General features: G+C 40.8%; 1 protein-coding gene across 4 annotated transcripts in view; it reads left to right on the top strand.

Annotated features, from left to right (window-relative positions):
* Positions 1–27930, top strand: part of MAP3K20 (mitogen-activated protein kinase kinase kinase 20) — a 165914-nt gene that overhangs the window by 120889 nt on the left and 17095 nt on the right. For 3 of the 4 annotated variants that reach the window (XM_061435194.1, XM_061435186.1, XM_061435189.1), the window contains exons 12-16: positions 8944–8988; positions 10738–10768; positions 10866–11005; positions 14626–14688; positions 15921–16013. In XM_061435194.1, the coding sequence (XP_061291178.1) occupies positions 8944–8988; positions 10738–10768; positions 10866–11005; positions 14626–14688; positions 15921–16013 (372 nt within the window). Of the gene's footprint in view, positions 1–314; positions 6076–8943; positions 8989–10737; positions 10769–10865; positions 11006–14625; positions 14689–15920; positions 16014–27930 lie in introns of those variants that run through there. The other variant, XM_061435201.1, reaches the window with a different exon arrangement.

The following is a 27930-nucleotide window of genomic DNA, read 5'->3' as shown; positions in this document are numbered from 1 at the left end:
TTAAGAGAAATTCTAAAAACTACTTCGTTTTTGCAAAATGAGGGTTTAAAACTTACACGTTCCTCCCTATTTGAAAATTTGGCTTGCTGTAGTGCTTTGCAAACTTTGATGTGATCTACTCTGTCATTTATAAATCATGATAAACACGCCGCAGCCAAACCTGCCATTAATAAATCCTCAAATAATCCCCTACATTCATTTCACTAATCATTTACTTTCTGTGCAGCACCCATTAATTTTGTGGTATCTGTTCCCTTGATATAAATTGGTCCTAATTTCTCTTTTTACTTCTGTCCTTTCTTCCCTCGTGATAGCTTCTCTTGCCTCTTGCTGCAAGAATGTCTGAGGAGTCTTACTTTGAATCTAAGACAGAGGAGTCAAACAGTGCAGAGATGTCATGTCAGATCACAGCAGCAAGTAACGGGGAGGGCCATGGCATGAACCAAAGTCTGCAGGCCATGATGCTGATGGGCTTTGGGGATATCTTCTCAATGAACAAAGCAGGAGCTGTGCTGCATTCTGGGATGCAGATAAACATGCAAGCCAAGCAGAATTCTTCCAAAACCACATCTAAGAGAAGGGGGAAGAAGGTCAACATGGCCCTGGGGTTCAGTGATTTTGACTTGTCAGAAGGTGACGATGATGATGATGATGACGGTGATGAGGAGGATAATGACATGGATAATAATAGTGAATGAAAGCAGAAAGCAAAGTAATGAAACGGAAAATGTCGGGAAAACAAAAGAAACGTGTTATCTCAGTCTGTACAAAACCCAGTAAGGAGGTAGAAAACCAAACACTGCGTTTTTAGGCCAATCACATTTAGGTAACTGTCATTTCTTTACAATTTTACTTTTGACTTGTCTTTGCTTACAGGAAAAGGGGGTGGGGAATTAAGCCAAAAAGGTCTGTTCAATGAATCAGCATATGCGGTGCCTGATTATAGAAACTTGTGATTTTATATGCAATATAGCATTTTTTTAACTAATGACATTCTGGCTTTTTTTTTAATGAATACTTTATAATTTCATTTGATTTATTCAATTGCTTCAAAAAACTTACATTTTGGACAATCACTCTTAACTCCTAATCCTCCTCTGACACTTGATTTTCTTGTGGCATACTACATTTTTTTCCCTTATGGAAATACACAGTACTGTCAGAAATAATTGATAGTGACTGCAAAATCCAACAGTAAAAAAATTGAGATGAAAGGAAGTTGTAACAAGCACTTCTACAGAAATACCTAAGTGCTAAGAATACTGAGAGTGAAACCCAAGAGATGTTCTCAATAGTATGTTTGCAGGAGAAGTACTCTAATTTGAAACCAACATCAGATGTGGTACTTTCATACCGGTACTTGCCCTAGAAGCTTCTTAACAACACACTGTCATCTAAGGCTTAGCTTACACTTTATACAAAGAGAAAGAGAGGATAAGGGATACTTCCAGACAGTGTGAGTGTTACTATGGTGCCATAGGGGGTGTATACATGTGTCTGTTTTCCAGAGGGGTATGAGAATCCTGGATTCTAAATGCATGTAGAGATATTTTAAAGAGGGAACTAAATATTATAAAAAGCTCTCCTTACTTAGTCAAAAGTGCAGAATGAAGGATCCTTTTATAGCAGATATAACCTTCCGGATCTGTCTTTAAAAAAAAAACAAAAAAACAAAACCCTGACTCAGCTATGCTGGTTTTAAAGAGAAGTAAATGTTGATGCTCCTCTGAAAACCTAGCTAGCCAGAGAGATATTTTCAAAATGTTATCACAGATTTGTCAAAGCTTGTTTAAACTATGAAACACTTTTAAAAAAAAAACTAAAAAAAATGTGTAGTTATATATATATATATATACACACACACACACACACATATACAGAAAGGCAAAAGAACAAAGACTTTTCTTCAGTCTAAATTTGAAAGTAGTGCCATTCATTTGACTACCAAACCAAGGAACTTTGCATCGTTCTTTTTATAGGAGATTTAAGAAAGGATATTATCATAGATATTATCTAACACTATTTCTAAGTATATTTGATCATAAAAAGCCTCCTGGAATTTGAAGCATGACATGTTTCTAATCCCCATTAAGGGTAGGAAAATGTCATAAAATGATCAATATGCTAGGCTTGCTTTATTTGGAGAAGAATTACTAATACACTGTTCTGGGTATGAAATGTGGACCACTCAGTACAGAATAGTGATACAGAGAAGGATCTAGAATCAGCTTGTGATTCAAAAATTACAGTGCAATCTTGGGCAAATTATTTAACTTGTGTGTCCGTTTGCCCATCTTTAACATGAGAATGATAATAACACCTACTTCAAAGGATTGTTGTGAGGGTTAAATGAAATGGTAGACATAAAGCACTTACCAAGCCCGTGGTAAGTGGTCGGCTAATGTTAGCTACTGTTAGCTGTGTCAGTGAAGAGACACTGGAAAATAAGTGGTCTCTGTAACCTGGAAAATGAAACTATCAGTTTCAAGTAATGTTTGTTAAGTAGGATAAGATGAAAGTTAAAGTGAACAACTTTCAGGAAAGATAAAGCAAACAGCTTTAGAATGTAAGCTATGTGAGCGATCCACTCCGACGCCCTTTGAAGAACATGCACGTGGCAAGGTTTCCCTAGTCTGAGGTGTTTTTAGGCCCTGCTACCACCCATAGACCAGGCAAACACAGAAAGAAGCCATAAATGTTTTTCCTAGAAGATGGGGTCCCACACAGCCAATCTGATACACTTCCTGTGTCTATGCAAACTTAGACCCATATACCCACACAGCACAATATAGTGCTGGTGACGAACAGGTGCAAACATAAATAGACGTCCTGTCTGCACTCAGACATAGAGGAGTCCTCCCGGATTCAAGCCAAGCCACTCAAGCAGAAGATCCTGGAGTGGAGCAGAGGGGATGGTTTTCAGCTCTTGCCTTCCCAGCATGCCCTGGGGCTCTGTGACCATGTAATCTGAAGGACAGCCAGAGACCAGGTAGTTCAAAGCCTCTTGTTGCACATCTTCCAGGCCAAGGTAAAGTCATCCATCCCACCAATAGTCTTGAGCCCCTCCTCTGTGCCCTGTGCCATTCTAGGGAACGGCTTGATGAAAATCTTTGCCCTCATACAGCTTACATGCTGGTGAGTGCAGACTGACAACAAACAGAACAAATGCATCGTATAGTAAACATTTAAGTGGACACGGACATGCAGCAGACGAGGAGGAGCCGACTCATAGGGGAGTTTTCCGGACTTGCAAGTGGGTCAGGAAGGGCCTCACTGATTATGGAATCTCTGTGGGTGGATTTAGGGATCTCTGTACCTCTGTAGGAATGTAGATCTTGCCTCTCATTTGAGACTAACCAGCAACAAATGTAGAATGTATGAAATGAATGGGATGGACTTTTTAAATTTACACTTTTAAAAGGTATAGCAATTAGATCTATTGTGATTATACATAAGATTTTCTTGCATTAATAAAAGCAGCCAAATAGGGCCAAAAGAGAAGGATAATCACTCAGCCATAGGTTTACCATCAATCAGGAAATATTTCTCTAATCTCTCAACTGTGCCATTTCCCTCATCAATATTCCAGAGATGGTCATAGCTCAATAATCTACCATCAAGAAACTACAAAGATTCCAGATATAGAAGAATTGATACCCTCAGGGATAAGCTTGAAATCTTCTAACCTAACACTGAACTATAGATAATTACTGTATAGCACTGGCTACTTTACTTTTTGTTCCAAATCAGTGTCCTTTCTAGGGTTTTGAACATTCCTTCAATCTGTATCATATAAACAGAATCTTAAAGTGACCTCATTCAATCTATGAAGATGATTTAGAAGACTTTAAACTCTATTATTGGCCCTATTAATTTTAAAAAGAAATGTTTATTAGTCATTAGTCATCTTCATTTCGAATGAAGATGTTAATTATACAGCTTTTAATTTACCTTTCAGATCAGTTTTTTTAAATGGTAAATTATTGGTGTTAGAATTATTTCCAAATACTTGACTTACAAAAATGTACATTTATAAAGAGAATCTGAGTTAAAGAAACAGAATATAAAATAGGTAACTAATAAAAATCTACTGTATAGCACTGGGAACTCTGCTCAACACTCTATAATGACCTATATACAAGGAAAGACTCTAGAAAAAGAATGGATACATGTATAACTGATTCACTTTACTGTACAGCAGAAACTAACACAGCATTATAAATCAACTATACTCCAATAGAAATCAACTGGAAAAAAAAAAAGAGAGAAATATGAAGATTCACAATTAGAGTTGAAACTCCAAATTGTGATAGTAATTATCAGAGCCATACCACTGAAAAATGTAACTACTCTTTTATCTTTTTTTCTTTACTCATAAAGCTAATCATGTAGGATTTGATGACACCATCTCAGTGGTTCTCAACCACGACAGCACTGTCAGCAAACGGTGTTTGGTGATGCTGGGGTATATTTTTGGTTGTCTGGGAGTATATTTAGTGCCCAATGCCCCAATCCTATGTGCCAGGCCCACCCAATGAAACAATTAAATACAAAAAGCCCATGGCATTGTCCCTTCCTTCACCAAGAAACTTAGCTAAACCTGGCAGTTGTAGAGTTCCACATCTCATTTTTTTCCCCATAAACATAATTACCCAAGTCAAAAGATGCATTTTCAGAATTACAACTACTTATGCAATCTGAATTTTGTCAATTCATGTCATTTATCTTAAATCCTTACTTGTGGAAATTGTTTCTTTCCCCTGAAGAATGCTGGTAGAAAGTTTTTATGAAACAGCTAAATTTACTGAGAGAGGGGCAAGGTGTTAGTCTCCTGTTACACTGATTTCACAATAAATAAAAAAGAAAAATATCACAGTTCTGCGAAGTAGCCAGGTTAACTTAAAAGGACATGTTTCTTTAACGGTTTTTTTTTTTTTTTAAAGAAAAATCACATTTTAGTATTTTACATAAATACCCAATGGGAAGAGGTTGAAGACACACTTGTTTCTGATGCTCTGGAAATGTTGAGGGCCATTTTATAGCCAGTGATTTTTAATATGCAGTAGATTTGTTAGACTTAAACACCAGCTGGGGAAAATCAAGGAATTGGGGGCGGGGGGAAGGTTTGGGAAAGATCTAAAATGATTTCTCATGGCACTATGATGTACACGACGTTGTTTTTCGGAGGTTCCACTGGAGTGGGAAGAATTCCATGAAAGATCATTTTAAAACTTATTTTGAGTTAAACCTTGATCCTTTTTTTTTTTTCAATATACTAGACTTTGACACACTGCCTCTTGAGACTAGCAGAATCTACTATTCCATATACATAATAGAGCATACTTTTTCTATAATCAGGTACCTTTTGCTGCTTTGGGATAAGACTGTTTTCCTGTTTAGATTTTAAGCATTGCCAAAGAAGCTGTTCTGTTCTTTTGATCGTGGCACAGCCTGATAGCTCTAGCTGCAGCCCCTCTGATGAGGAATGAGTGCCTACCAGGACATCTGGGCAACTAGCTATGTTTCCTCGGACTCCAGCTTAGTTGGCACTCCATTGCCTGTGAGGAGCTTTCTGGCATGTGATTATTTACTTCAGAATTAGAGTTTCAGGCACCTACATTGACTGTTTTATATCGTGTGCAGAATAATAGATCTTTTAATGTCAGATACAATACACTGCACATATTGCTTTTGCACTGTTTTAAAATTTTTGTACTAAATGATAGAAAATATTTATATTCTTTGAGTGTGAGCTTTGAATAGATGGTATTATCACTTTATTGTTTTTTTTTTTTTTTAACAAAACGTTTTTCTCAAATATTCTATCGCAATGTTATTCTGAGCAAGTCGTATGCCAAAATCTTGTATCATGTTTGTATGGAAGATTAAATTTTACTCTTGTGTGGTAAGACTACTCAGTTATTGAGTTCATTGTTGGAATTTGATATTCCAACACAAAGCCCACTATGTATTCAGAAATCCAAGTTGGTGTCATACATTTCATTTTGATGTGAACTTTTCTTTGCTTTCCTTTGTTTCAAGACTCCATTTTGCAATAAACGTTTTGACAGTAAATCCCTTTGTTATGTGTGGCTGTGTATATCAGAGATTTGTTAGACTGGATTCCCAACATCCTTTGAACGAATCATTGTCACACACATGCCCATGAGTGTGAGCTCTTATCTCCTGAAATCAATTGGAGTGTAAATAATGAAACTGTAAAGTGATGGGGCAGTCACGAGGTAAATGTTTTTTGGGTTTTTTTTTTATCCCCAAAGAGAGACAGAAAGACTTAGAACTCACCCTACAGCAGAAACACTGATATGTTAACAAGGTACAGGAGACATAAAGGAAACGGGAAGCCACTCTGTGGCTGGACATCATTAACTCTTCTTCCCTATCCTGCCAAATTCAAACCATCTTGCAACTGTGCCTGGCTCCACAGCCTTCCTCTCACTGATCTTTGCAAGCAGCATGCAAGAATCCTACCAGAGCAAGGTCTCACCCTGCATCCAGTGTGTTTCCCTTGGCATCATTTTGATAAGCCTTTCTCAGAGCTCAAGAGAACTCTTCCCCTCTCCTTCTGACATGAAAACCAGAAATGTTGGTTTTGATTAGGTGTTTCACTTACAACCTTTATTCAAGAAATATTTATCAGTTTTGTTCAGCGCAACATTTGGGGATTGTATAAAATCAAAACATTGCATACACACCCACTCCCTGTAAAGCCAGCCTTGATGCAAGGACCATCTCTGAGACACAGTCCATTGTTTCTTGAACTGATCAAAGAATTTCCTTGTTTCCCATTTGATCCCGTGATGGGAACAGGGAATGACATGTTTCTGCAGCTATATACAGCTGCCCCGTGAAGAAATAAAACTTGTCATGTGTTTTCTTTGATCGAGTTCTGTTTTCGATCCTATTTCTCAAGTCACTCTCCTTCCTGCATTATTCAAGCAGATGAGCGCATGTGACTACAAACACGAAGTATTTCAGAGGAGGACGGGGCAGCCCTGTAGGAACTGCAGCACACAGGGGTAGTGGAATACATCCGGGGTGGTAGCGCTCTGTACCCTTGCAACTTATCTCTACATCTCTAACTCTATGCATTCAGATTCACTGTAACTAGTGGGCTTTTCAAGTAATTCTGCATAGCCCCCTAGAGTTGGCTGCATTTCCCCTTTATCTTGAGACGTGCACACACTGTGCCTGGAGCTCCAGTCAGGCAAATGTGACATGCCTATCCTTCCTTCCTTCTTCCGCCCCCACTGCAGTGTCCTGCCTCATTGCTTCTCCTGTCCAGGAGTCACCTCTCTTCTCCTCACCCTGCTGTGCCAGCTCAAGCCACTGTCCCTTCCATCCCCATGTTAGTCTATGAAACATCCTTTTTCCATGGTAGAGTCATAGACCTTGAAGTCTATACCAGAGAATTTAGCTTTGTCGTAAATGCAGCCTTCGATTTTACTCATTCAACAAATTGTTCAACAAAGATTTATCAGGTATTATGTGTCTGGCATTCTGCTGGGCACTGAGGAAACAAAAATGAAGGTGAATTCCTCCAAAAGTAAAATCCATACCTACTTCACCCCCTTAAATTAAAAGCTCCCTGAAAGCCAGGGTATGACTTCCCTAGCAAGGTTTTGAGCATGTGAGTTAAAAATACCTGCAGATTAGAAGCGTTAGTCACCCACCCTCTGATTTTTACATAATCATAAAAGTAACCAAGTCCAACTTTTTTTTTTCAACTCACCCACACACACAAAATATATTATTTGTAACAGGGGTTGAAAGACACTTTGCCACATTATCTCATGAGCAGTCCAACCCTTCTGACAAGTTAGAGTTAGTTACAAGTAATGGCTGTTGTTGTTCAGTTGCTAAGTTGTGTACAACTCTTTTGTGACCCCATGGACTATAGCCTGCCAGGCTCCTTTGTCCATGGGATTTACCAGGCAAGAATACTGGAGTGGGTTGCCATTTCCTTCTCCAAGGATCTTCCCAACCCAGAGATTGAATCCACATCTCCTCCACTGGCAGGCGAATTCTTTACCACTGAGCCTCCAGGGATGATAATGGTTAAAGCAAACTAATTCAGGTCACGAGACACAGATTTTTTTCCCCCATTATGTAGGTATTGGGTTAGTCAAAATGTTTATAAGAAGTTATGGAAAAACCCAAACAAACTTTTTGGCCACCTTAATATTTACTACTTAGTCTGTGGCCATGGAACATATATTGAAGCAAGTAGCCCTTTGCCTCTGAAAATGGCCAGGTGGGAGTCCTCCTGAAAAGTTGTCTTTTGTGTTTGTACACTTGCCAGGGAGGGTGGTTACTTTAATTTTAGTTAGAGCAACTCCACAACCTGAGTTCCTTCGGACAGCTCCGATTTCACATGTCCTAATATTTGGTTTTAAAAATATAGTGCAAGTAAGACATTTAGTTCAAACTTTGAAATTCCCCTCTAAAAATAAGCATCTACGACATCTAGTTACCAAGTGGTTGCTTTGGAATTTTCATTAATAAAATCAAATGATCTCCATGTTGACTGAGAATCCCGAAGAAGGCTCTGGTGTCTGACAAACATCAGAAATTCCTCGACTTCCAAGGCCTTCTTGTGGGAGGTAAAACTGCTCAGTGTGCCAACTACCAAGAGAGGAAAATCCCATGATGTGCAGTTCCCCTGTAACAGTTCACCAAGCGCAGTGAATTGTTACTGATAGGTTGATGCACTCGACTGGCTTCTGTGGGCACCATCCTTAGAACCCTGAGAAGTTCCTCTTAACAGGCAGGAAAATTGGTTTCCATTCAACATAACCTACAGAGAGAACCAAGCCAGAGCATCAGCCCATAGCTAAAATATTGAAAAGAGGGGATAAGCCAAAAAGACAATGATAATATTCCTTTTTTTTTTTTTTTCCCATTTCATTCGTATTTCCCATGCAGCTGCTGCCTTCCTTTGAGATTGGTGCTTGGACAGAAGATGACGTGGTAAGCTGCTTCTGTTAATGCCTCCTTCAACCTGTGCAGGGAGTTCATGACTAGGTCCGCAAGTTAAAAATGCAGGTAGAGGGGTCTGGGCCTTAGGAAAGTCTAAATAGGAGAAGTTGACAAATTCCATGTTTTTCTATTTTTAAGGCAGTAGTGATTTAAAGTAAGGCCTCGAGCAAAGCAAGTATCTCATCAAATCTTACAAGAGGATTCCACCTCCCTATTTGCTCTGAAAGGTATTCCAGAATGCAGTAATGAATCCCAGTTAAAGGGGCTTCCCAGGATACCAAAGGAACATACCAGGGAAAAAAGTGATCTTAAGTTTTCCCAGAAGATCAGGGTTGGACTTGATTTGGAAAGATTTGGTAAAGGCAGTGCCTTAGCCCTGTTCATTTTGCCATCTTTACTCTGACCTTCCCAAGAAGGAACAGACCTGAGTTCACAGATATTTCTCCACAGCTGGAGCCAGACAAGCCCCGTGTTTGGCAGAAGATGTGGAGAGACTGTTTAAATCCAAAGGAAATCCCTACACCCTACACTCTGAGTAGACACCCTGAGGATCAAGCCTCCTTAGCCTGTTGTATCTCTGCAGCTTGTTTCCTTGGTGAAAAACAGGGCTAAGAATTCTTGGTCAGAGACCTCAGGGGTTTATGTCTGTCCAGGTTCAACTTATAAGTTCAGGGTTTTGTTAAATGAAAAGTGGGGAAAAACCTTGTATGCCAACCTTAGCAGGCCCACACCCCAGGAAACAGACTTGGTACCCCAAGATTAACTTGTTACTGGAAACTCTTGGGAAGGTCTCTGGAAGGTTTACCAGACTCAGTCTGGTTTTGGGGCTGGGCACATCCCTTCCTGCCCTTGGTCTTCTGCTGAAGTGATGCTACTTTCAGATGAGCTCATCTCTGTGGCTTCCATGGGGAGAAGACGCTGGCACCCGCTGCCTCTACTTCCCGTTCCCTGAGCCCCCAGGGATTCTAAATTTCCTGCCAGCCCTGCTTAACGAGAGAGGACTTAGGATCTCCTCTGTTCACAGACCTGGATATAATGCCTTCATCCCCTGCTGCCAAGTTGGCCCGTCTCATTTGATAAGAAATGTTTTCAAAGGCACTGAACTCCAACAGCTATTTTTAGTCTTTGCTCTGAGGTCGAGTGGTTTTCAAACCATTTAAATAAAATTCCAGGGTCAAGGGCTCCCTAGAGAACTGGGTCTGGCCCCACCATTCTGTCTGCCTTTGCCCAGGTAGGGTGAGGGGCTACGCGTGCCAAGTGAACCTCATTCTGTGTAGAAAGCTCCATGCTTTAACGTGTCTTGGGCCACAAAGCTACTTCATGACCAGGCCTAGAACAGAGGATGCATATTATCCATTTTTCTGTCCACTGCCATGTGGTCCCTGTTTTTCTTATAATTCCTGGGTAAACCAGTGACCTTGAACACCCCAGTGGACCACTGGCACATGAATGGAAAAGGCATTATAAGTAAGAATCTTCTCAAAAGGATTTTTAAATGTGTTTCAAATAAGTAGTAAAACCAGTAATCCTCCAAGGGCCCAAGATCCCCAAAGGGAGGGATATCTCCAGTTTGAAAACGTGAAGCTTTAAAACAATGAAGAGCAAGTCTTCAGTTTTCCCTTTGTGGCTGAGCAAGAATTAAACATATTTTACCCATTGAACAACTGTGTGTCTTACTGTTAAGTCTGGCCACTGACCATGAATGAATCTGCAAAACCGTGTGTGTCTTCTCTTCCACAGTATTTTTGGGTTCAGCAGCTCGTCAGAAAAGGCAAGTGGAATAACTTACCTTCTTAATTCATGGAGTTAACTTTGCTGGGGACGTGATTGAGTCTAATTTTATTCTGCCTTCTAATCGCTCCCTTCAGGTGACTCTTCAGCAGAGATGAGTGTGTATGCAAGCTTGTTTAAGGAAAACAACATTACAGGAAAGCGACTGCTGCTTCTCGAGGAAGAAGACTTGAAAGACATGGGCATCATCTCCAAGGGGCACATCATCCATTTAAAGGTACCTCAGAAAGGAAGGCTGTTCCGTCAGCAAATGTCTACTGAGCGCTTACTATGGAGCGGGTCGTGTGTTGTGTTAGGGGCTGAGCTGATGCTCACAGCGCCGTACTTCATACTGTTGAGCATTAGCTGCTGCCCCCTGGGACCCCTACTTCCTCCACATAATCCCCACACGAAAGGGTTGGACTTTGGGTCCAGCAGAAGTCACCTGGATACACCTGCATAGCTCCCTGTGTCCTCAGGATGTCCTTGGTCTAGTGGAGAAGACAGGTATTGATCGTGCAAAAATGATTAACATTGACAGCTTTAAGAAAGGCCACAAAGGAGAGGTGAGGCTGGGCTGAGGAATGGCTTCTGTGAAGGAGTTACAAAGGAATTGAGAGCTGAAGAACCAGGAGGTGTTGAGCAGGTGAAGGACACGGGGAGGAGGTGTTCTGGGAACAAGGCACCGCCTGTGGAGAGACCTCGGTGGGGAGGAAGAGTCATGCACACTACGGCCGTGTGCGCAGGCAGAGCTGCCAGCCCCAGGCAGTAGTAGGAGGCGACTTCCTTCGAGGCCAGACTGGATATCCATTAGGGACCCCAACAATGCCAGAGCATGTCTGTAGACTGAGTGAAGCTTGAACCACCACAGCATCTAAAGCCATGGGAATTGTGTGTTCAGTCTGCAATCTCCCAAATTTTGACCAAACAGACACCACTATATGTATATTCTTATCCCTTATCTTCTCGGGAAATCCTAACATTTCCCCCAAAAACTTCAGTTTTGAACCCTTTCAAGCCTAAACCTCTGTTTTTGTTTTGCTTTTTTTTTTTTTTTTGTAGTTTAACAACCAGATCTGGTTTTTTGTTTCTTTGTTATGTTTTGCTTTTTAGTTACTCAAACCAAACCACACTTGCTTGCATCTGTGTGCACCTTGTTATTAATCAGAAGTGTGTTTCAAGAGAGATCTTATGAGGAAATCAAATTTGCTCTCCAGACCACCTCAACCCCAGTGTCAGTGGGTGGAGGGGTAGGCACGAGTTAGAAAGAAGAGAGATAGAATAAAGAAGGAAATGTTGAAAAAGCAACTTCTTATCCAAATCCACATAGTGACAAAGGCTCTACCAACATGCCAACAACCATTCCCTTTTCCTCAATTGGGGCTACTGATACCGGGCTTTCCAGGGAAATCTTCCCTGAGGTCCAAAGAGAACACATCCACTCCTATCCTATGGGCCCTGGATCCATATAAAGATATCCTTACAGCCCCTCAGCACCCTTTGGATGAGGGCTTAGCCTTAACCTATCATCTGCTCCCTCTGAGAAGATGGACAGGAAACCTCATACACACACATACACCTCAAATGCTGGTAAATAATTTAATCTCAACCTATGACTGTGGGCAAATCCATCCTGAAAAGCAACGCTGGCTTAGATGGCCCACAGTAGGAAATATTCTTTTCACTCATACAGAAAGAGGAGTTTCAGGGTTCAAAGAGAGAGATCTGGTCAATCTTGTCCTATTTAGCAGATGCCAAAAAGAAGCTCCCAACTCCCCTTTGCCTCTCTTGCAGCCACAGTGATTTCAATATTCCTAGACCCAGCCTAGGACAGTCTAAGTTTCTCTCCATGCTGGTTGGTATCATTAAAGCAAGCAATGTCCAGACTTACTAATTACTGTTCAACAAATACAGTGGATACCTGCTAATCAGAGTCCTGGGCCTGTGAATAAACAAAGAATCCTGCCCTTAAGAAATTTACATCCCAGAAAAGAGATAAAACATGTACATACAGCTTCTTTTAATTCGGAGTCTTGGCAGTTGGGAGTAGAGTGTCCTGAGTTTCAAAGGAAGGGTGTGACCAGCATCTGCGAGGACTGGAGACACCCCTCAAGCTCCTGGAAGAGTCTGCTTGTGCATAGAAAGACAGTCAGTCCCCAGAGGTGGGGGTCTCAAAAGTCAGGTTTGCAGACCCTCCACCTCTGCCAAAGCCAGGGCCATGTTAACAGTGGCTGTCCCAGGGGTGGGGAAGGGTTGGGGGTGCTCAGCCCACAGATGATACTCTCTTAATCTCAGCTGGGGTCTCAGGCACTTCTGACAAATAAGCTTATATGAGAGGGAAAGAATAAGGGGAAAGGATCATGGAAACAGACCTTTCCATGGGAGGTCTGGGAGCATCCTGCATATATTCTTTTTAAAAAAGAAAAAAAAAAGATTATTTTCCATTACGGTTTATCTTAGGATATTGAATACAGTTCTCTGTGCTATATAGTCAGACCTTGTTGTTTATCCATTCTACGTACAAGAGCTTACATCTGCTAACTCCAACCTCCCACCCAACCTCCACCCCCTTGGCAACCACCAGTCTGTTCCCTATGTCTGTGATTCTGCTTCTGTTTTCATAGAGAGGTTCATTGGTATCATATTTTAGATTCCATGTATATTGGGTTGACCAAAAATTTAGTTTGGTTAGCGAATACATTGTTCAATAAAGTCTTGGTGAAAATGAAAAATGTCTTTTATTTTTACTTAAAACTGAATGAACTTTTTGGCCAAGCCAATGCAGAAAGGGATATATTGCCTATACTCTTGAGGCAATGAAGATAAAGAAAGGATCCTTCAAGTTGGGCCATTCGGGATGGGATACCACAAAGGGACCTCCAGCCTGGAGGAGCCCACCTACTCCTTGTCAGAGCGCTCTACACACACACACACACACACACACACACACACACACCACCCCACGCCTCCGATCCTGAGGGTGAGAAAGTGCCCTCCATGCTCCGCTCTCCCACTGAGGCAGGCAGGGCATTTGGTAAACCTTCTAGGTGAGTGAGCCTCTCAGCCCACAGATGGTAGATCATAAAACTGGAAAGTGGACGGTCTGCCCACTACCCTTTCGCTATTTGATTGTCCTGTTCAGCATGTCTTGGCTCCCACCTCATTGAGCCTGGAAGCCTGTGTAGAAAGAATAAAGCCAAACATCCAATAAGTGCTGATTACATTGTCAGGTGTAAACGGCTTTCATTTCACTTTAAAAAATGCATCTCATTTTTCTCACATTGGTACTTTTTTTACTCTCTATGTGATATGTTTGGTTCACAGAAAAGCTGGATTATACCTGATGAGTATGAAAAAGAATCATAATTTAAATTGTCCTCCTTTCCTTTAAGAGTTCTTTGTGCTCCATTGGGGGACAGAGCTTTGGACACAAATCCATAGAAAAGCCCACACAGGGCAGTAAACCCTTCAGTGATGTTTTAGCCCTAAAGGGAGCCTCTGGTGATATATTCGTGTTCTTTGTTGTTTTTCCCACAGTTACTTGGGGTGATGACTGCATTCTGTACCCTAGAATATTAACTTGTTACTACTGTACTCTACCAGTGTTTGAAGAAAGCTTTTACTTATTTTTCTACTCTGAGATTTAACATCTTTAAAATATCTTCCTGTTCCATTCAATAATTATAAAACTACCTATAATACTTTGAACAATCAGGTTTATTCTCAATAGATGTTGGATATTAACATCCCAAGGCATTTTGTGGAATACATAAATAAAGAATGCCTTTATATGTGCACAATAATTTTAATCCTTTCTTGGCATTATCAGATCATTAATTATTTTTTTTTTTTTTACAGTCAGCCATTGAGAAATTAACCCACGATTACCTAAACTTGTTTCACTTCCCACCACTGATTAAGGTAAGTACGGTTTTTCTTACTGAGAATATGCAACTTTTATTGACATACGCACCTGCCACATCCACACCTAAATTTGCCAATGTCGGGAACTGCTGTTTGAAGTGAAATTTAATCATATCTGTCCAACAAAAGGCCCTTTGAGCAAAGCTTAGGATGTGCATATATTGAATACCCTTGTTCCCTGCAAGTTGAAATATTAACAATACAGTCATGATAAGAACAACACGTGTCACCTTAGTAGCTTGGGGACATAAGGGCTAACATTGCAGGTGAGGCCTTCTGGCCTCCCACCTGGCTCTGCAGAACTTTGTCCAACATGGAAGCTGCTGAAGGAATTCACATGCTAAGCTCTGGATGACTACTTGCATTGAGGGGTAGGAGTTTTATTGTTTGAATAACATATTAGTATTAATATATTTAACATTCATGCGTGCTAAGTCACTTCAGTTGTATCTGATTCTTTGTGACCCCATGGACTGTATCCCACCAGGCTCCTCTGTTCTTGGGATTCTCCAGACAAGAATACTGGAGTAGGTTGCCATGCCCTCTTCCAGGGGATCTTCCCAACCCAGGGATCGAAACTGCATCTCTTTTTTTTTTTTTTTTGAAACTGCATCTCTTATGTCTCCTTCCTTAGTAGGCGGGTTCTTTACCACTAGCATCACCTGGGAAGCCGCATATTTAACATATTATATTTTAAATATTGTCTAAAGGTATTGGCATAGTTTGTTATAAAATTAGTAGATACTTGCAGGAAGTACACAGAACTCTTCTCATTGACTAACCATTCCAGTTTTCCATCTCTGAGCCCTCAAATGTTCATTTTGTTCCTCTGCTTGCCCTCCATCTGCAGATACTCTAGGAACTGCATTCTTCTTTGGGAATAGGGTGTAAATATCTTGAGTGTTGTGAAACTTTCAAGGTGAAGGGACAAAGTACGTTTCTAGGCAAAAACTGCAAGATAGAAACAAGATGCATTATGAAAAATGTAAGATGCTGGCATTCAGTTTGTAGTACATGAGACAAATCATTTGACAAAGTTCTCAAAGGCTTAATATGTTGTTTCTCTTGCTTTAAGCAGTTGGAATGTGTGGCATAATCAAAAAAAAAAAAAAAGAAATTAAACAGTAGATTAGAATGGAAAAAGAAGTGCTGGGAAATCATCTCCTTTACATGAGAAGTAAAAGTAAAAACACTATACGAAATAAACAGTGCTTGGTTTTCTGTTTCAGGGCTCAGTAGGTGAACCAGAAGAAAATGAGGAAAAAATAGTGAATCTTGAACTTGTTTTTGGTTTTCACTTGAAACCAGGGACTGGCCTACAGGTAAATCACATTTTAAATCCTTTGGATAAATTTCAGTCTAATTTACTCTTTTTCTCTCCTGGAACTCAGTGGTTTTATATACCCCCTACCAGCTGGTAACATGATTCTGAGTAAATTTATAGACTTTATAAAATAGAATTTAGTTGAAAGGCTGCCAACTGCCTCTGTAAGCCAATCTAGGAATCTTTCTCATCTAGCTGAAGAGTCCTGGGTGAGCCACCCAAACCCTCAAGGAAACTCATTGCAAACCATGGAGGATGAAGGGAGGGGGTTAAGGTTGGGGGCACAGACAGTAGAGTAATTGTTTGTGCTTCCTGGTATCACAAAGAAATTGATTCCAGTTTCTTTGGGGTTTTGTTGTTGTTTAATTTTATTTTTTGGCCATGCCCCATGACATGTGAGGTCTTAGCTCCCTGACCGGGGTCAAACCCAGGGCCCCTACCTTTCAATCATGGAATCTTCACCACTGGACTGCCAGGAAAGTCCTGCCAGTTTCTTTGTTTTTTAAGGGAAATCACTTTTATCATATTGAGAGTAGAACACCACCGAGAATGGAACTATAGGCAAAATGGAAACCTAAATTATCAGCTCTAAATGGGGTGGCAGGACTTTTGACCAATTCTCATTCACTTGGAGTGCTACTCGATGTTATTTTTAGAATCTGGGCAAATGGTGTGGGCTAGATGGCATGTGAATTGCAATCATAATAGGTTTCTATTACTTTGGATTACTATGAATAGCTATAATAGTGATCACGTCTACTAATAGGGACCACTCATTGTGTTCCAGGCATGCAGGACTCAAGTGTAGTGCTACTTCTCCTCGTTTTACAAATAAGGAGAGTAAGGATCTGAAAAGCTAAATAATTTATCTGAGGGTTACATGGCTAGCAAGTAGCAGAAGAAGGATCTGAACGCAAGCCTCTCCGACCCCAGAACCAAGCTCTTAACTACTACACTATTGGTACCTTTCCTTTGATGCCACAAAGAGACCTTGTAAATACAACTCCTCACTACCTGAGCCCGTTGCTTTGGGAGAGCTGGTGGAGCTCAGCTGGCCCACTGGCCCTCACTAATTAAACCTTGCTTACCCCAGGCCATTCCTGGAACCAGCGCTTGGGAATGATAGGAAATTGTTGCAAGGGGTTAGTTTCACCTGGGGCTTCAAAAGATACTCTTTCTAGACTCCTGACAGAGTGTTTTACCTGCACCACTGCAGGTATATTGATGCTCTCGCTGAATGGAAATCTTAGGCTCCTTGTTTGGGCCACAGAACTTGGATGAGTGAAAGCTGCTCTGACTCCAGGTGTCTGGTGTAGGAACGCTTTTCTTCTTCCTCTGTGATCGGATCACTGTCTATTCATTCCTGTGGATAGAAACAGCTTTAGAAAGGGGCATAGGAGAGTAAGCTCCTCTCCAGCAATAACCAAGGGCCCTTCCAATCCTGAGAGTCTGCCTGTGGATACCCCAGGTCCATCTGGTGATAAATAAGTTGCACATTGTGATTTGCCTTCTTTAGCATCTCTAGCTCTATGGGACTTAATTTATGAGTATTCTATGTTTAAACATTTTTATGGCTTGTAAGAGGTAAAAGAAGGGGCAAGAATTTTCTTGAAAAAGACTTGTCAAGAGTAGTTTCAGCCAAGAAAATTATTTTCAATTCACAAAGAAATGACTTGTTAATACACACATAGTAAAAATCAGAAGCTATAAATAATATTGGAGACCAAATACAGTAGTCTGGTTTTGACCATGATAGTATAGACTTGTTGAGTCATTGCTTATTCACAAGGCCTCAGGTCACTGGAACTTTTGATTATTTGCTGATCCTTGGTCACCCATGCAGAATAATAATTTCATTCATCCACTCAGCAGAAATTTACCTACTGTGTGCCTGGCTCTCTGCTAGATGCTCAGAATGCAAAGTTTAAAAGTATAGCACTGCCTTGCAAGAAAGCCATAGTCTATGGGAAAAAATAGACAAGATCAATGAATGGTTTTAATACAGAATGATGCATTTTTACAATACCATGCACATCATTCAGTGAAAGCACAGTGGATGAGACTGAAAGGGGTGCAGAAAGGAGTCAAAGGAGGATCTTGACATCTTCATGGTAGAGTTTATGCTTGAACTAAAATTTGAAATCTATCAAGAACTGTTAGGTTAGGGAGAAGACATTGAAGGCAAAAGGGACAGCATGTACAAAAGTTCAGAAGCTAGGAGAACACAGGCAGCTCTTCTTTGGGCTAATTTCTATGAGAGCTCACAACTCAAACCTCGCTCTCTCTGGGGCAACTTAGCATAGTGTGGGTAGAATAGAATAGTGAGAGTTTAAGCCACAAGGGTGACTGGGGAACAGGAAAAGAACTGTCTCGTGTGCTAAGCTAAGGAGTTTGAAGAATGCTAAGCATGGCGTAGAGAATCTTCCCTGGTAGCTCAGTGGTAAAGAATCCTCCTGCAATGTAGGAGACGCAGGTTCAACCCTTGGGTCAGGAAAATCCCCTGGAGAAGTAAATGGCAACCCACTCCAGTAATTCTTGCTTGGGAAATCATCCATGGCGTCACAAAAGAGTCTGACATGACAGCGACTGAACAAAAGAGATTCTATTTATGTTTTAAATGATCCCTCAAAAGCACAGATGAGCTGGATGAATTAGAAAGCACTCAGGATAGAGTGAGAAAGGCCTGTGTGTAGCAGAGAGACAACCAGGTGAAAAGGGACAGGAGCTGAGGCTATGACAGTGCCATGGAAATGCGTGCATCCAAAGAACTGATCAGACTGGAGCTGAGGTCTGAGGGAGGAGCCAGGATGGTGCCCAGGTTTCTAGGGTGAGCAGCTGGCTAGATGACATTATAATGCAATAGATGAAAAGTGAAATATACAGTGCAAATGTAACACCAAGGCGCTAAAAGTATAAAGCAGTAACTGGAATGGGTGAGGTTAATTAAGAAAAGAAAAGCTTCCCCCTCCCCGCCGCCCCAGTTTTTGGCTGTACCTGTGGCTTGCAGGATCTTAGTTCCCCGACCAGGGGTTCAATCAGCAGTGAAAGCGTGGAGTCCTGACCTCCAGGGAATTTCCAGGAAAAGCTTTTTTGGAAGGGATGTTTTGAATATGAGCTCGAAGAGGCTCATGGTCCTTTGCAAATAACTTTCTGAATATAATGTTTAAAACTTAGGCTTAGAGAGTCCTTCTTTCTGAAGAGCTCAAGTTATTTCATCCTTGTCACCTCATTTACCCCCCTTGGCATTTCTGTGAGATGCATAGGCACATGGTATTGTCATTTTTGATTAGAGAAAGTGTGTTACCAGCTTAGGGTGAGGAGAGGATAGAGCTGAAACAAGAAATTACATCTTCATCATAACCTTTATATTAAACATGTACTTGCTCTCATTCCTGGCCCAAGATATTTAAGCCATCTGGAGACATTCACAAAATAATCCTCGAGTAAATTAGTGTCCAGATCTGAATTACCCAATTATGTGCTAGGCTATATCCTAACATTATGAAATATCTTCTCACAAATGTGCTTTAAATTGCTATTTCAATTCCCCACATGAAAACCTTGTTACATTGACCCTTCAAGGTGGAACCCAAGAGAAAAAGACATCCTCAAAATTCCAATTAACTGAGTTCCCATAAGCCCATCTTTATGGAAAAGGTGCAGCCTTTACCCCCATCTCCATGACTGGAATAAGTTAAATGAGAACATTGAGGCTTTGGAAGTTCTCTCCAAACAGTTAAAATGAAAGATGTGTTCTAAAGGCAGCTATTGGGAATAATGTATGACAATGACTTTATCATGAAAATAGTAGCTGTGTTTTCCCACTGCCTCTGAAAAGGACCACCAGCTAGCTACCACTTAAAATTGGTTTGTTGTGCAGTAACTGGCCTACTGAGAGGAAACAATGGAAATATGGCCTTATCCACCAATATACAAATATATGTAGGAAACAAAGGCTTTCCTTGTAAGACCTGTCAGTCTTTGCTGGTCAGAGCCCCTGACTGTGACCTCAGTCTTTGCTAGTCAGAGCCCCTGACTGTGACCCCACCTCTCGAGATGACCAGGCCCTCATCAGACTCCAGCACCGTAAGTGATTCAAGAATTTGTCCACCAATGAAACCAACATCCTTTTTCCTTTCCTTTTCTCCGACAGCCTGGCAGGGGAAATAATTGGACCAAAGGCTTTCCTGACAATTTAAATTAATAAGAAGTTGAGAATGAGTTTCACCCATTTACCCATTTCTACAGAGTAAAATTAATTATCAATTTAAATAACATTGTGCATTGAGGCAGCCTCGAAGTTGACAGTGGTATTGGCAGAAATTGGGTCTTTCTCAGCTCAGGTTTCCTGGGCGAGGTGCTTACAATGCTTATGATAATTATTATTATTTCATACCTCTCCCAGACACTGTGGCAAGTACTCTGCAAACATTTTTCTGGTGTAATCATTATAACTCACCCTCACAGGGAGCAGTATCCCTGTATTAGACCAGGAGGAAATGAAGGAGGGGAGAGGAAGAGCTCCTCCCCCAGAGCCCCTACCTAGTCAGGGGCAGGTCCAGCCCAAGGCCTCAGCCGCCATGTCATACTGCTTCTTTTTGAAAAGTATCATGCGTGCATGCATGCTAAGTCACTTTAGTCATGTCCAACTCTTTGGGACCCCCACCAGGGTCCTTTGTCCCTGGAATTCTCCAGGCAAGAATACTGGAGTGGGGTGCCATGCCTTCCTCCAGGGGATCTTCCCGACTAAGGGATTGAACCCAGGTCTCCTGCAGCTCCTGCACTGCAGGCAGATTCTTTACCACTGAGCCACCAGGAAAGCCCTTGAAAAGTATCAGATTCAGTCCCCAAAATAGGTGCATTGGCAGTAAAAAGGCAAACATTTTTTTGGTCATTTGATACTAAACCACCAGTACTTTTGTTTCATGTGGAAGGTGCCTTGTGTTTGTAACCTAAGGCCTTTGACTTGCTACAGAAGGAAAGCAGCTTACAGAATCTCAGGCAGCTTCATCCACTCCCCAGGGTGGCAACCACCCTTTTTATTGGAATATTCAGGTGCATAGAGTTTCTTATTATATCTCTTATCAACTTGCCAGTCAGGAGCATTGATTCTCAAATTGCCAAGGAATAAACTATCAAATTACCCAGCAGTTTTCTCACCGAGCTCCTTTTGAGACTCTGTGTCATAAAAATTCAAAAGCAGAGTTAGGAGGGGACTCTCCGAGGAGCCATCCATTCCTGTGAGTGCTGGACAGTCATAGACTTTGCTCCTGAGTCCTTAGTCCGTTTTCTCCCCCATGGGGCGAGGAAACTTGATTGAAGCTGGGATTCCATGAGTCTAAGTGGATCCCTGCGGTAGAGAAGAGATGGGCTTAGGGGAGAAGCCTGGGGAAGGACACCTTGACTCCAGCGGACCCTTAATTAAACAGGCTTCCAGCAGCATTTGAAGAGGCAAGCAAACCAGAAAGAGAAAACAAGAGGGACATTTGGAAAAGGTGGAAGCGGCACTAACGGCCCCTTCAGAGTAGAAGACATTCGCGTCCCCTCCCCCTCCCCCCTTCCACCCGTCCCTGTAAGCACCTGGCCCCTTTCTCCCACTCCCCAACCCAGGAAATTCAGTCAACGGTTTCGCTTCTCTGGTTGTTTCATCTGTAGGTTAAAAATGCTGCTTTTTACAAATACTTCCCACTCACTATTGTGCTTCTACATCTTTATTAGATTGCTTATAAAATGTGGCATTTAATAAACTTAATTGAATCTCCAGGCCCTTTCTCAAAGCACTATAAATATCAAAAACTGTGTCAAATAGGGCTTTCCTCCCCCCCCCATTATAGAGTTTTTATAAATGGATAGATAAACATGAATAAAATAGAGCACAAAGAAAAGGATTTTGTAAGGAAGTAAAAAGCCAACACCTTTTGTAATTTCAGAAGAACTGAAAGGCAGCGCTTTGCCTTCCTTTGATATGTCTAGCATTTATGAAAAATTCAGTGTATGAAAGTTGATTTTCCATGACCAACTGTTTTTGAGGATAAAATACATGTACACAAGTACGTGTCTGTACTCCTCAGTATATAAGCTTGCAGTGGTAAGGTTCTGTAAGAAATACAAGTTTTAATTGACAGCAAAGGAACAAGTACAGTTCAGAATTTGACCACATGACTTGCTGCTGATTTCTAATTAGCATTGGTTATATGCTTTGTCAAACAGGCCAGGCAGCCTCCTACAGAACTAAGACAAAACTGGAGAGGTATCCAGGACATCATGGCTGATGGATTGATAGTCATGTGTAGAAATGGCGTGCCAGAATATGTCTAGTAAATGGAGAAAACAGCCCTGACTTGTAGTGTTTGCAGTTTTCCATGGTGTCAATACTCCTACCATAGCCAAATTCAAATTGCCAATCTGACATCACCGAACTCAAAGTTGGAAAGAGATGAAAGTAATCAGCTCATGAGGCCTGGCCCCAGCACAGACTGGGTCACTCTTAGTCTTCTTGATCAAGATTATGTGGTCCTTTCAAAATCATGAGTAGCAAGGAAGCATGCATGATGAAACATAGGTTTAAATAAATCACAAACATATTACTGCTGGTTTCCAGCTATATTAAAACGTGTAGTTAGCTCAGAGAGCTCCAAGCTCCCCATGAACCCAACTGTTGGCTTAGATCCCCTTGGGTGGCTGTTGGCTCGTACAGCTACACTGACCATAGTGTATGAATCATACCTTAGGATTTGAGTTTGTAAAAAGTAAGAATATAATTATAGAAACAGAGAAACAAAACTTAAATTTGTGACTGCCTTTTATTTTTTTATTTTATTTTTTTTTGTGTGACTGCCTTTTAAAATGGCTCTAACAGCCACTATTGGCAACTCCATGATGACAGGCACAGTTGTTGATAATAACAGAGATCTTTGCTTTTAGAAGCAGGTTTGGAAAAGTCTCTGTGGATCTGCAGAGAGAAGGCCTCCATAACTCACAGTGACTTGTGTATCCTGAACCAAAATTCAGATCTTGGAAATAATCAACTGTAAAAGGACAGATTATTTGAAGTCAAATGAAAAGAACTATGTTGGAAAATCAAAGATCTATGACAACCACATCAACATTAAGATGTGAACTGAGAATAAGTAATGCCTACTAACTGGGACAATCTTGTTATTTCTTTTTTCAAAAAATTGTATTTCTAAAAGAAAAAAGAAAAAAAAATGTATTTCTTGGAGTCATCTCTGGAGACATGGGAGGAGGCAGGAGAAGTAAGTAGGTAAAAGAGCTGTTTTGGTATTTTGAGTAAAAGTTTCTTGTATTTTGAGTAAAATACTTTTGTATTTTGAGTAAAAGTCCTGGGTAAAAGTTTATTTGCAGCCCATTCTGTAGTATTAACAATTTAAGCAGTAATTAGGTAAGCCAGACCACTTTCTGTATTGGTTAAGAAACTCAGTTGGAGACAGAATAGATTCTTAATTATTAAAAAATCAATAAGAAGATTTACCATTCTTTTTTTCTGAGATGAATACTTAGTACCTTCCAATTTCAAATACAGTTTAAAAATAAGTAAATAAAAAAGCCTTTTCCAAATATGTCAACTAACATCTGAGCCATTTTAGGTAGTCAAGTATATAGTGCATCATACGAAAGTATACCTCACTTGACTTCTCACTTTATTTTAGCACCATCCCTAAAGTCTTTTTTCCACCCATAACTCAAATAAAAACCCCCCAAAAGGCAACAGAACAACCTTATCTCCAGTGGTGTCTAGTTGGCACCGGTCTGCCCTGACCTTAGACACAAGCCATTGTTAAGGGTATAACGCATTTACATATTTTGCAATAAAACATCAGTTATTTGCATTACTGTGTCAAGTTTTATTTGATTCTTTCACCTAAAAATGACTCATTTTCCTTTCTTGTATTTTAAAAACCAACTACTCTAAGCTTGTTTGAGAATAATCAAAAATTGCCCATTTAGCTAGAAGTCATTTTCTTTTCAAAAGGCAAATGTTATTTAATCTTTCAGCTGTTCATTGTGCCATCATAAATACTTTCTTTTCAGCACAGTTGTGGGGACTGAAATGAGCCCACTAATTGCCTCCCATTTCGACTGACATGTGGTGGTTTAGTGGAAAGAGAACACAGCAGGGAGAAGGAAATAGGAGGCTGAGAAAATGAGAGCTAATTATTTTCACTGCCTCATGTCAGGCTCTGTGTCAGCCTTGTTTTTACAAACTGGAAGGTTTAGCACTAAATAAAACAAACTGGCGTCATGTTTTTATATACTGGCAGTGTCATGGAAGCAGCTGCACATCTCAAAGACAATATAATGCCTGCGTTCGCATGGACACCATCTGACAGACACTGTGAGCCACGGCTAATGAGGACATCACAGTGGTGCCAAGTGAAAGGTGCTGAATTATGTATGATTCTTCATCAGTACAGCAATAGTCCTGTACATCATTATGAGACATTGTTTTGCTGGAGAGATTAAAACATTCTTAGTTCCAGACCCTGCAACCTATATGCGCTGAAAGAGGTTATTAATGGAATTTTTAGGGAGAGTTTCTTGTGGATTTCTTTGGGGTTGAAAAACAAATCTCATGGGACAAAGCTGTGATGGGTCACGACACTGTATAGATAAAGAAGAGAGGCAAATTAACCATACTTGCATTATCTTCCTTTTAAAGGCAGCATAATAAAATAGAGTGTAGCAGGGTTATACATAATGATAAATAACCCAGGTGCTATCATGGGATGTTCTTCTCTCCTGCCTTTAAAACAGCAGGTTCCAGCAGCTGAGCGAGATAATAGCAATGCATGTAAAGGAGCCTTTGGAGGCCTAACTCATCAACATCTTACTACTTTTAATACCAGCATGACCAACATTTCTATCGTGTTTTTATTTCATCTTGTATGACTTCTTACATTTCAAAATAGTCAGTCGCCTGCTATGAAACTCTTTCCCTTTTTCCCCCATCTTGAATCTTAAAAAGTTTATTTCGACCTCTGTATTTTAGATTCTAAAATATGTCGTCAGTAGAGGCTTTTTTTTTTTTTTTAAGGTGGAAGGGCCTCTTTGCTAGAATCTTGAGCATTCTCCAGTGGGATTTTACTTTTTCTCTGGTCATGGGGAAGGGGGCAGGGAGGACATGGGGATTTTAAAAACCTGTATCTCCTCCATTTGACTGGGCATGCCAAGTGTAGCTAAGTGAACTTGCTACAAATCTCCACGCTATAAAATCTCAATTTTGTGAAGTTCTATAGCAGGCAAAATTAATCTATGGTGGTAGAAATTGGGACAGTGAGTGCCTCTGGTTGTGGAGGAGATGTCAACTGGGAAAGGGCATGAGAGAATTTTCTATGGCAGCGGAATATCTTACCTGTTTAGATAATTTGTTGTCGTTTAGTCTCTAAGCCATGTCCGGCTCTTGCAACCCCATGGACTGTAGCCCGCCAGGCTCCTCTGTCCATGGGATTTCTGAGGCAAGAATACTGGAGTGAGTTGCCATTTCCTTCTCCAGGGGATCTTCCCAACCCAGGAATGGAATCCAAGTCTCCTGGATTGGCAGGCAGATTCTTTACCACTGAGTCACTTGGGAAGTCCATTTGCGTAATTACATGGGTGTATACAATTGTTAAAATTCATTGAACTGTACACTTAAAAACCTGTACACTTTACTGTATGCAAATTATGTTGTTCAGTCACCCAGCTGTGTCTGACTCTCTGCGACCCCATGGACTGCAGCACGCCAGGCCTCCCTGTCCCTCACCATCTCCCGAAGTTTGCCCAAGTTCATGTCCATTGCATCGGTGATGCCATCCAGCCATCTCATCCTCTGATACCTCAATAAAAAATACATAAAAAAAATTTTTTTTATGTCTGTAACCTTCAGATAAAGATCATTTTTGGAGCCTGAAAGCTCAATGTGGAGGTCTATTTCTTCCTCAAATGTCCTGAATAATCTTGCTCCTAGATTTTTAAAGATTTACCTATAATGTTCATGTTTGTGATAAGATTTTGGTAGGAAAAAAAAGAGAGATTGTTGTTTCTGAATTGCCCAGAACTTAATATAATATTTATGTATAACTTTTGTGCTAACTTCAATCACTTTTTCTATTTAGAAACTTTACCTCTATCCTGATGAGTTCTTTTTCTTTCCTTCCTTCTTTCTTTCCTTTTTTTTTTTTTTTTTGTGAGAGGGAGAAGGGATGTCTATGTTTAGAATCACATGTATTAGCCTAGGACTCCAAAGAATTTTAAACAGCTTGCAGAGAATGTAATAGTGATTTCTCACAAAGAGATACTTAATTTAGCATTAACTGAGTGTTGTTTAGAATGTTATCTTCACAGTGTAAGAGTTTCTGTTTTACTTGGCCAGTAATCTTAATTCAGAAAAATTTTTCATATAATTGGCAATGCAGAAGCAGTTCAAATGGAATGCTTTCTCATCCTCCATTAACCACATACTTGCTCCTAAAATTATCCAGGTATTTCAGCAGCTGCTGAGATAAATGGTACATATCCTGGGAGCTCAACAGAATTCTTTTTTTCATCAGTTTCCAATGCAAAACTCCCCTCTCCCCAACAGAATGTCACCCACGTCTTGTAGGTTTGCCCTGAGGGGCAGACTGTCTAGCTAGTAGAGAGGTTTTGCTCTTCAGCCCCCAGGGAGGAATTCGCAGGCTTTTGCTCCTGCTCCATTGCCTTCCCCCTATGGATTAGTAATTAGCACTCCCCAGAGATGTCCAGGGCACAAATTCGAACAGTGGGGATCTTCTTGGGTGGGAATCTAGTTGTGAAATGAAACTCTGTGGTAGTTAGGTCCTGCTTGTGCAAACAGAAGGGAGAAGGTTGTTCCTGCTTTGGAAAGTGGCAGTCCTCCCTAGTCATGAAGCCTAAGCCAGGGCTGGAGGGAAGTGTTTGTGATTCCGGATTCTGGCCCAATCAGTCAAGAAAAGGAGCTTACAGACAGTGAAATGGCACCATATTCACGTTTAACAATGGTCTTTTTCAACAAAGGAGAGGGAAACTGGCTCTGTTGGACTTATTGGAGACTCAGTATTTCTGTCTCTGCCAGGGAGTCCTACAAAAGAACCCACAAGATAATTTGGACTGCTTGTTGACTTTGGAAGGTAGAACTCCTCTGGACTGTAATTCTTACTTTTGTTAACCCATAACAAGGAAAGTTCAGGATTCAGACAAGTCTGAGGGGAAAGCTACTCTTCATAGCACAATAGGTCTACTTGGTTTAGTTCTGAACTCCACTTCTTGCTCTCTGTGTGATCTTGGTCGAGTTAATTTATCCTTCTGTACTTCAGCTTCCTCGTCCAAGATAAGGCTCTCTGGCTGTCCATCACATTTCATAGCCACTGTCCCTGCGGTAATCTGCTGGTTTCTATTAGGAGGGCCACATCAGATCTGTTGAAACTGGAAAGGGCAGAATTGGTGCTATCTAATCCATCTATGTAAGAAGATGTGAGGGTTTTTTTATTTCTATTTACTTCATAAAAGCAGTTGTGGTTATGTTGCCACTTGGCTACACCTTCTTTTTTCCAACAAAGTCCCTGGCACCAGAGTTAGTCAGTGTCCTCTGGGTCAAACTCCTGCCCAAGGAAGCTGCTTTGACACAGCCTGTCCACTCTGGCCAAGTCTCTATTCTAGACAATCTTTGGACCTTCCTGCCTCACTTACCTTCTGGCCCACTCCCTTAGATGGCTGCTAGATGACAGGTTGGCTAATGTAATAACAAATGGGAGCTCTGTTGGTGACCAATATTGGCAACAATAGTAATTATTTCTTTTTTTATATTAAATTTTTTTTATTGAAGTATAGTTGATTTATAATGTTGTATTAATTTCTACCATACAGGAAACACATATGTTTGTGTGTTCAGACACTTCAGTAGTGTCTGGCTCTGTGCA

Source organism: Bos javanicus, chromosome 2, assembly GCF_032452875.1.
Source record: "Bos javanicus breed banteng chromosome 2, ARS-OSU_banteng_1.0, whole genome shotgun sequence".
Lineage (NCBI taxonomy): Eukaryota > Metazoa > Chordata > Mammalia > Artiodactyla > Bovidae > Bos > Bos javanicus.
This window is presented reverse-complemented; position numbering and strand designations above follow the sequence as displayed.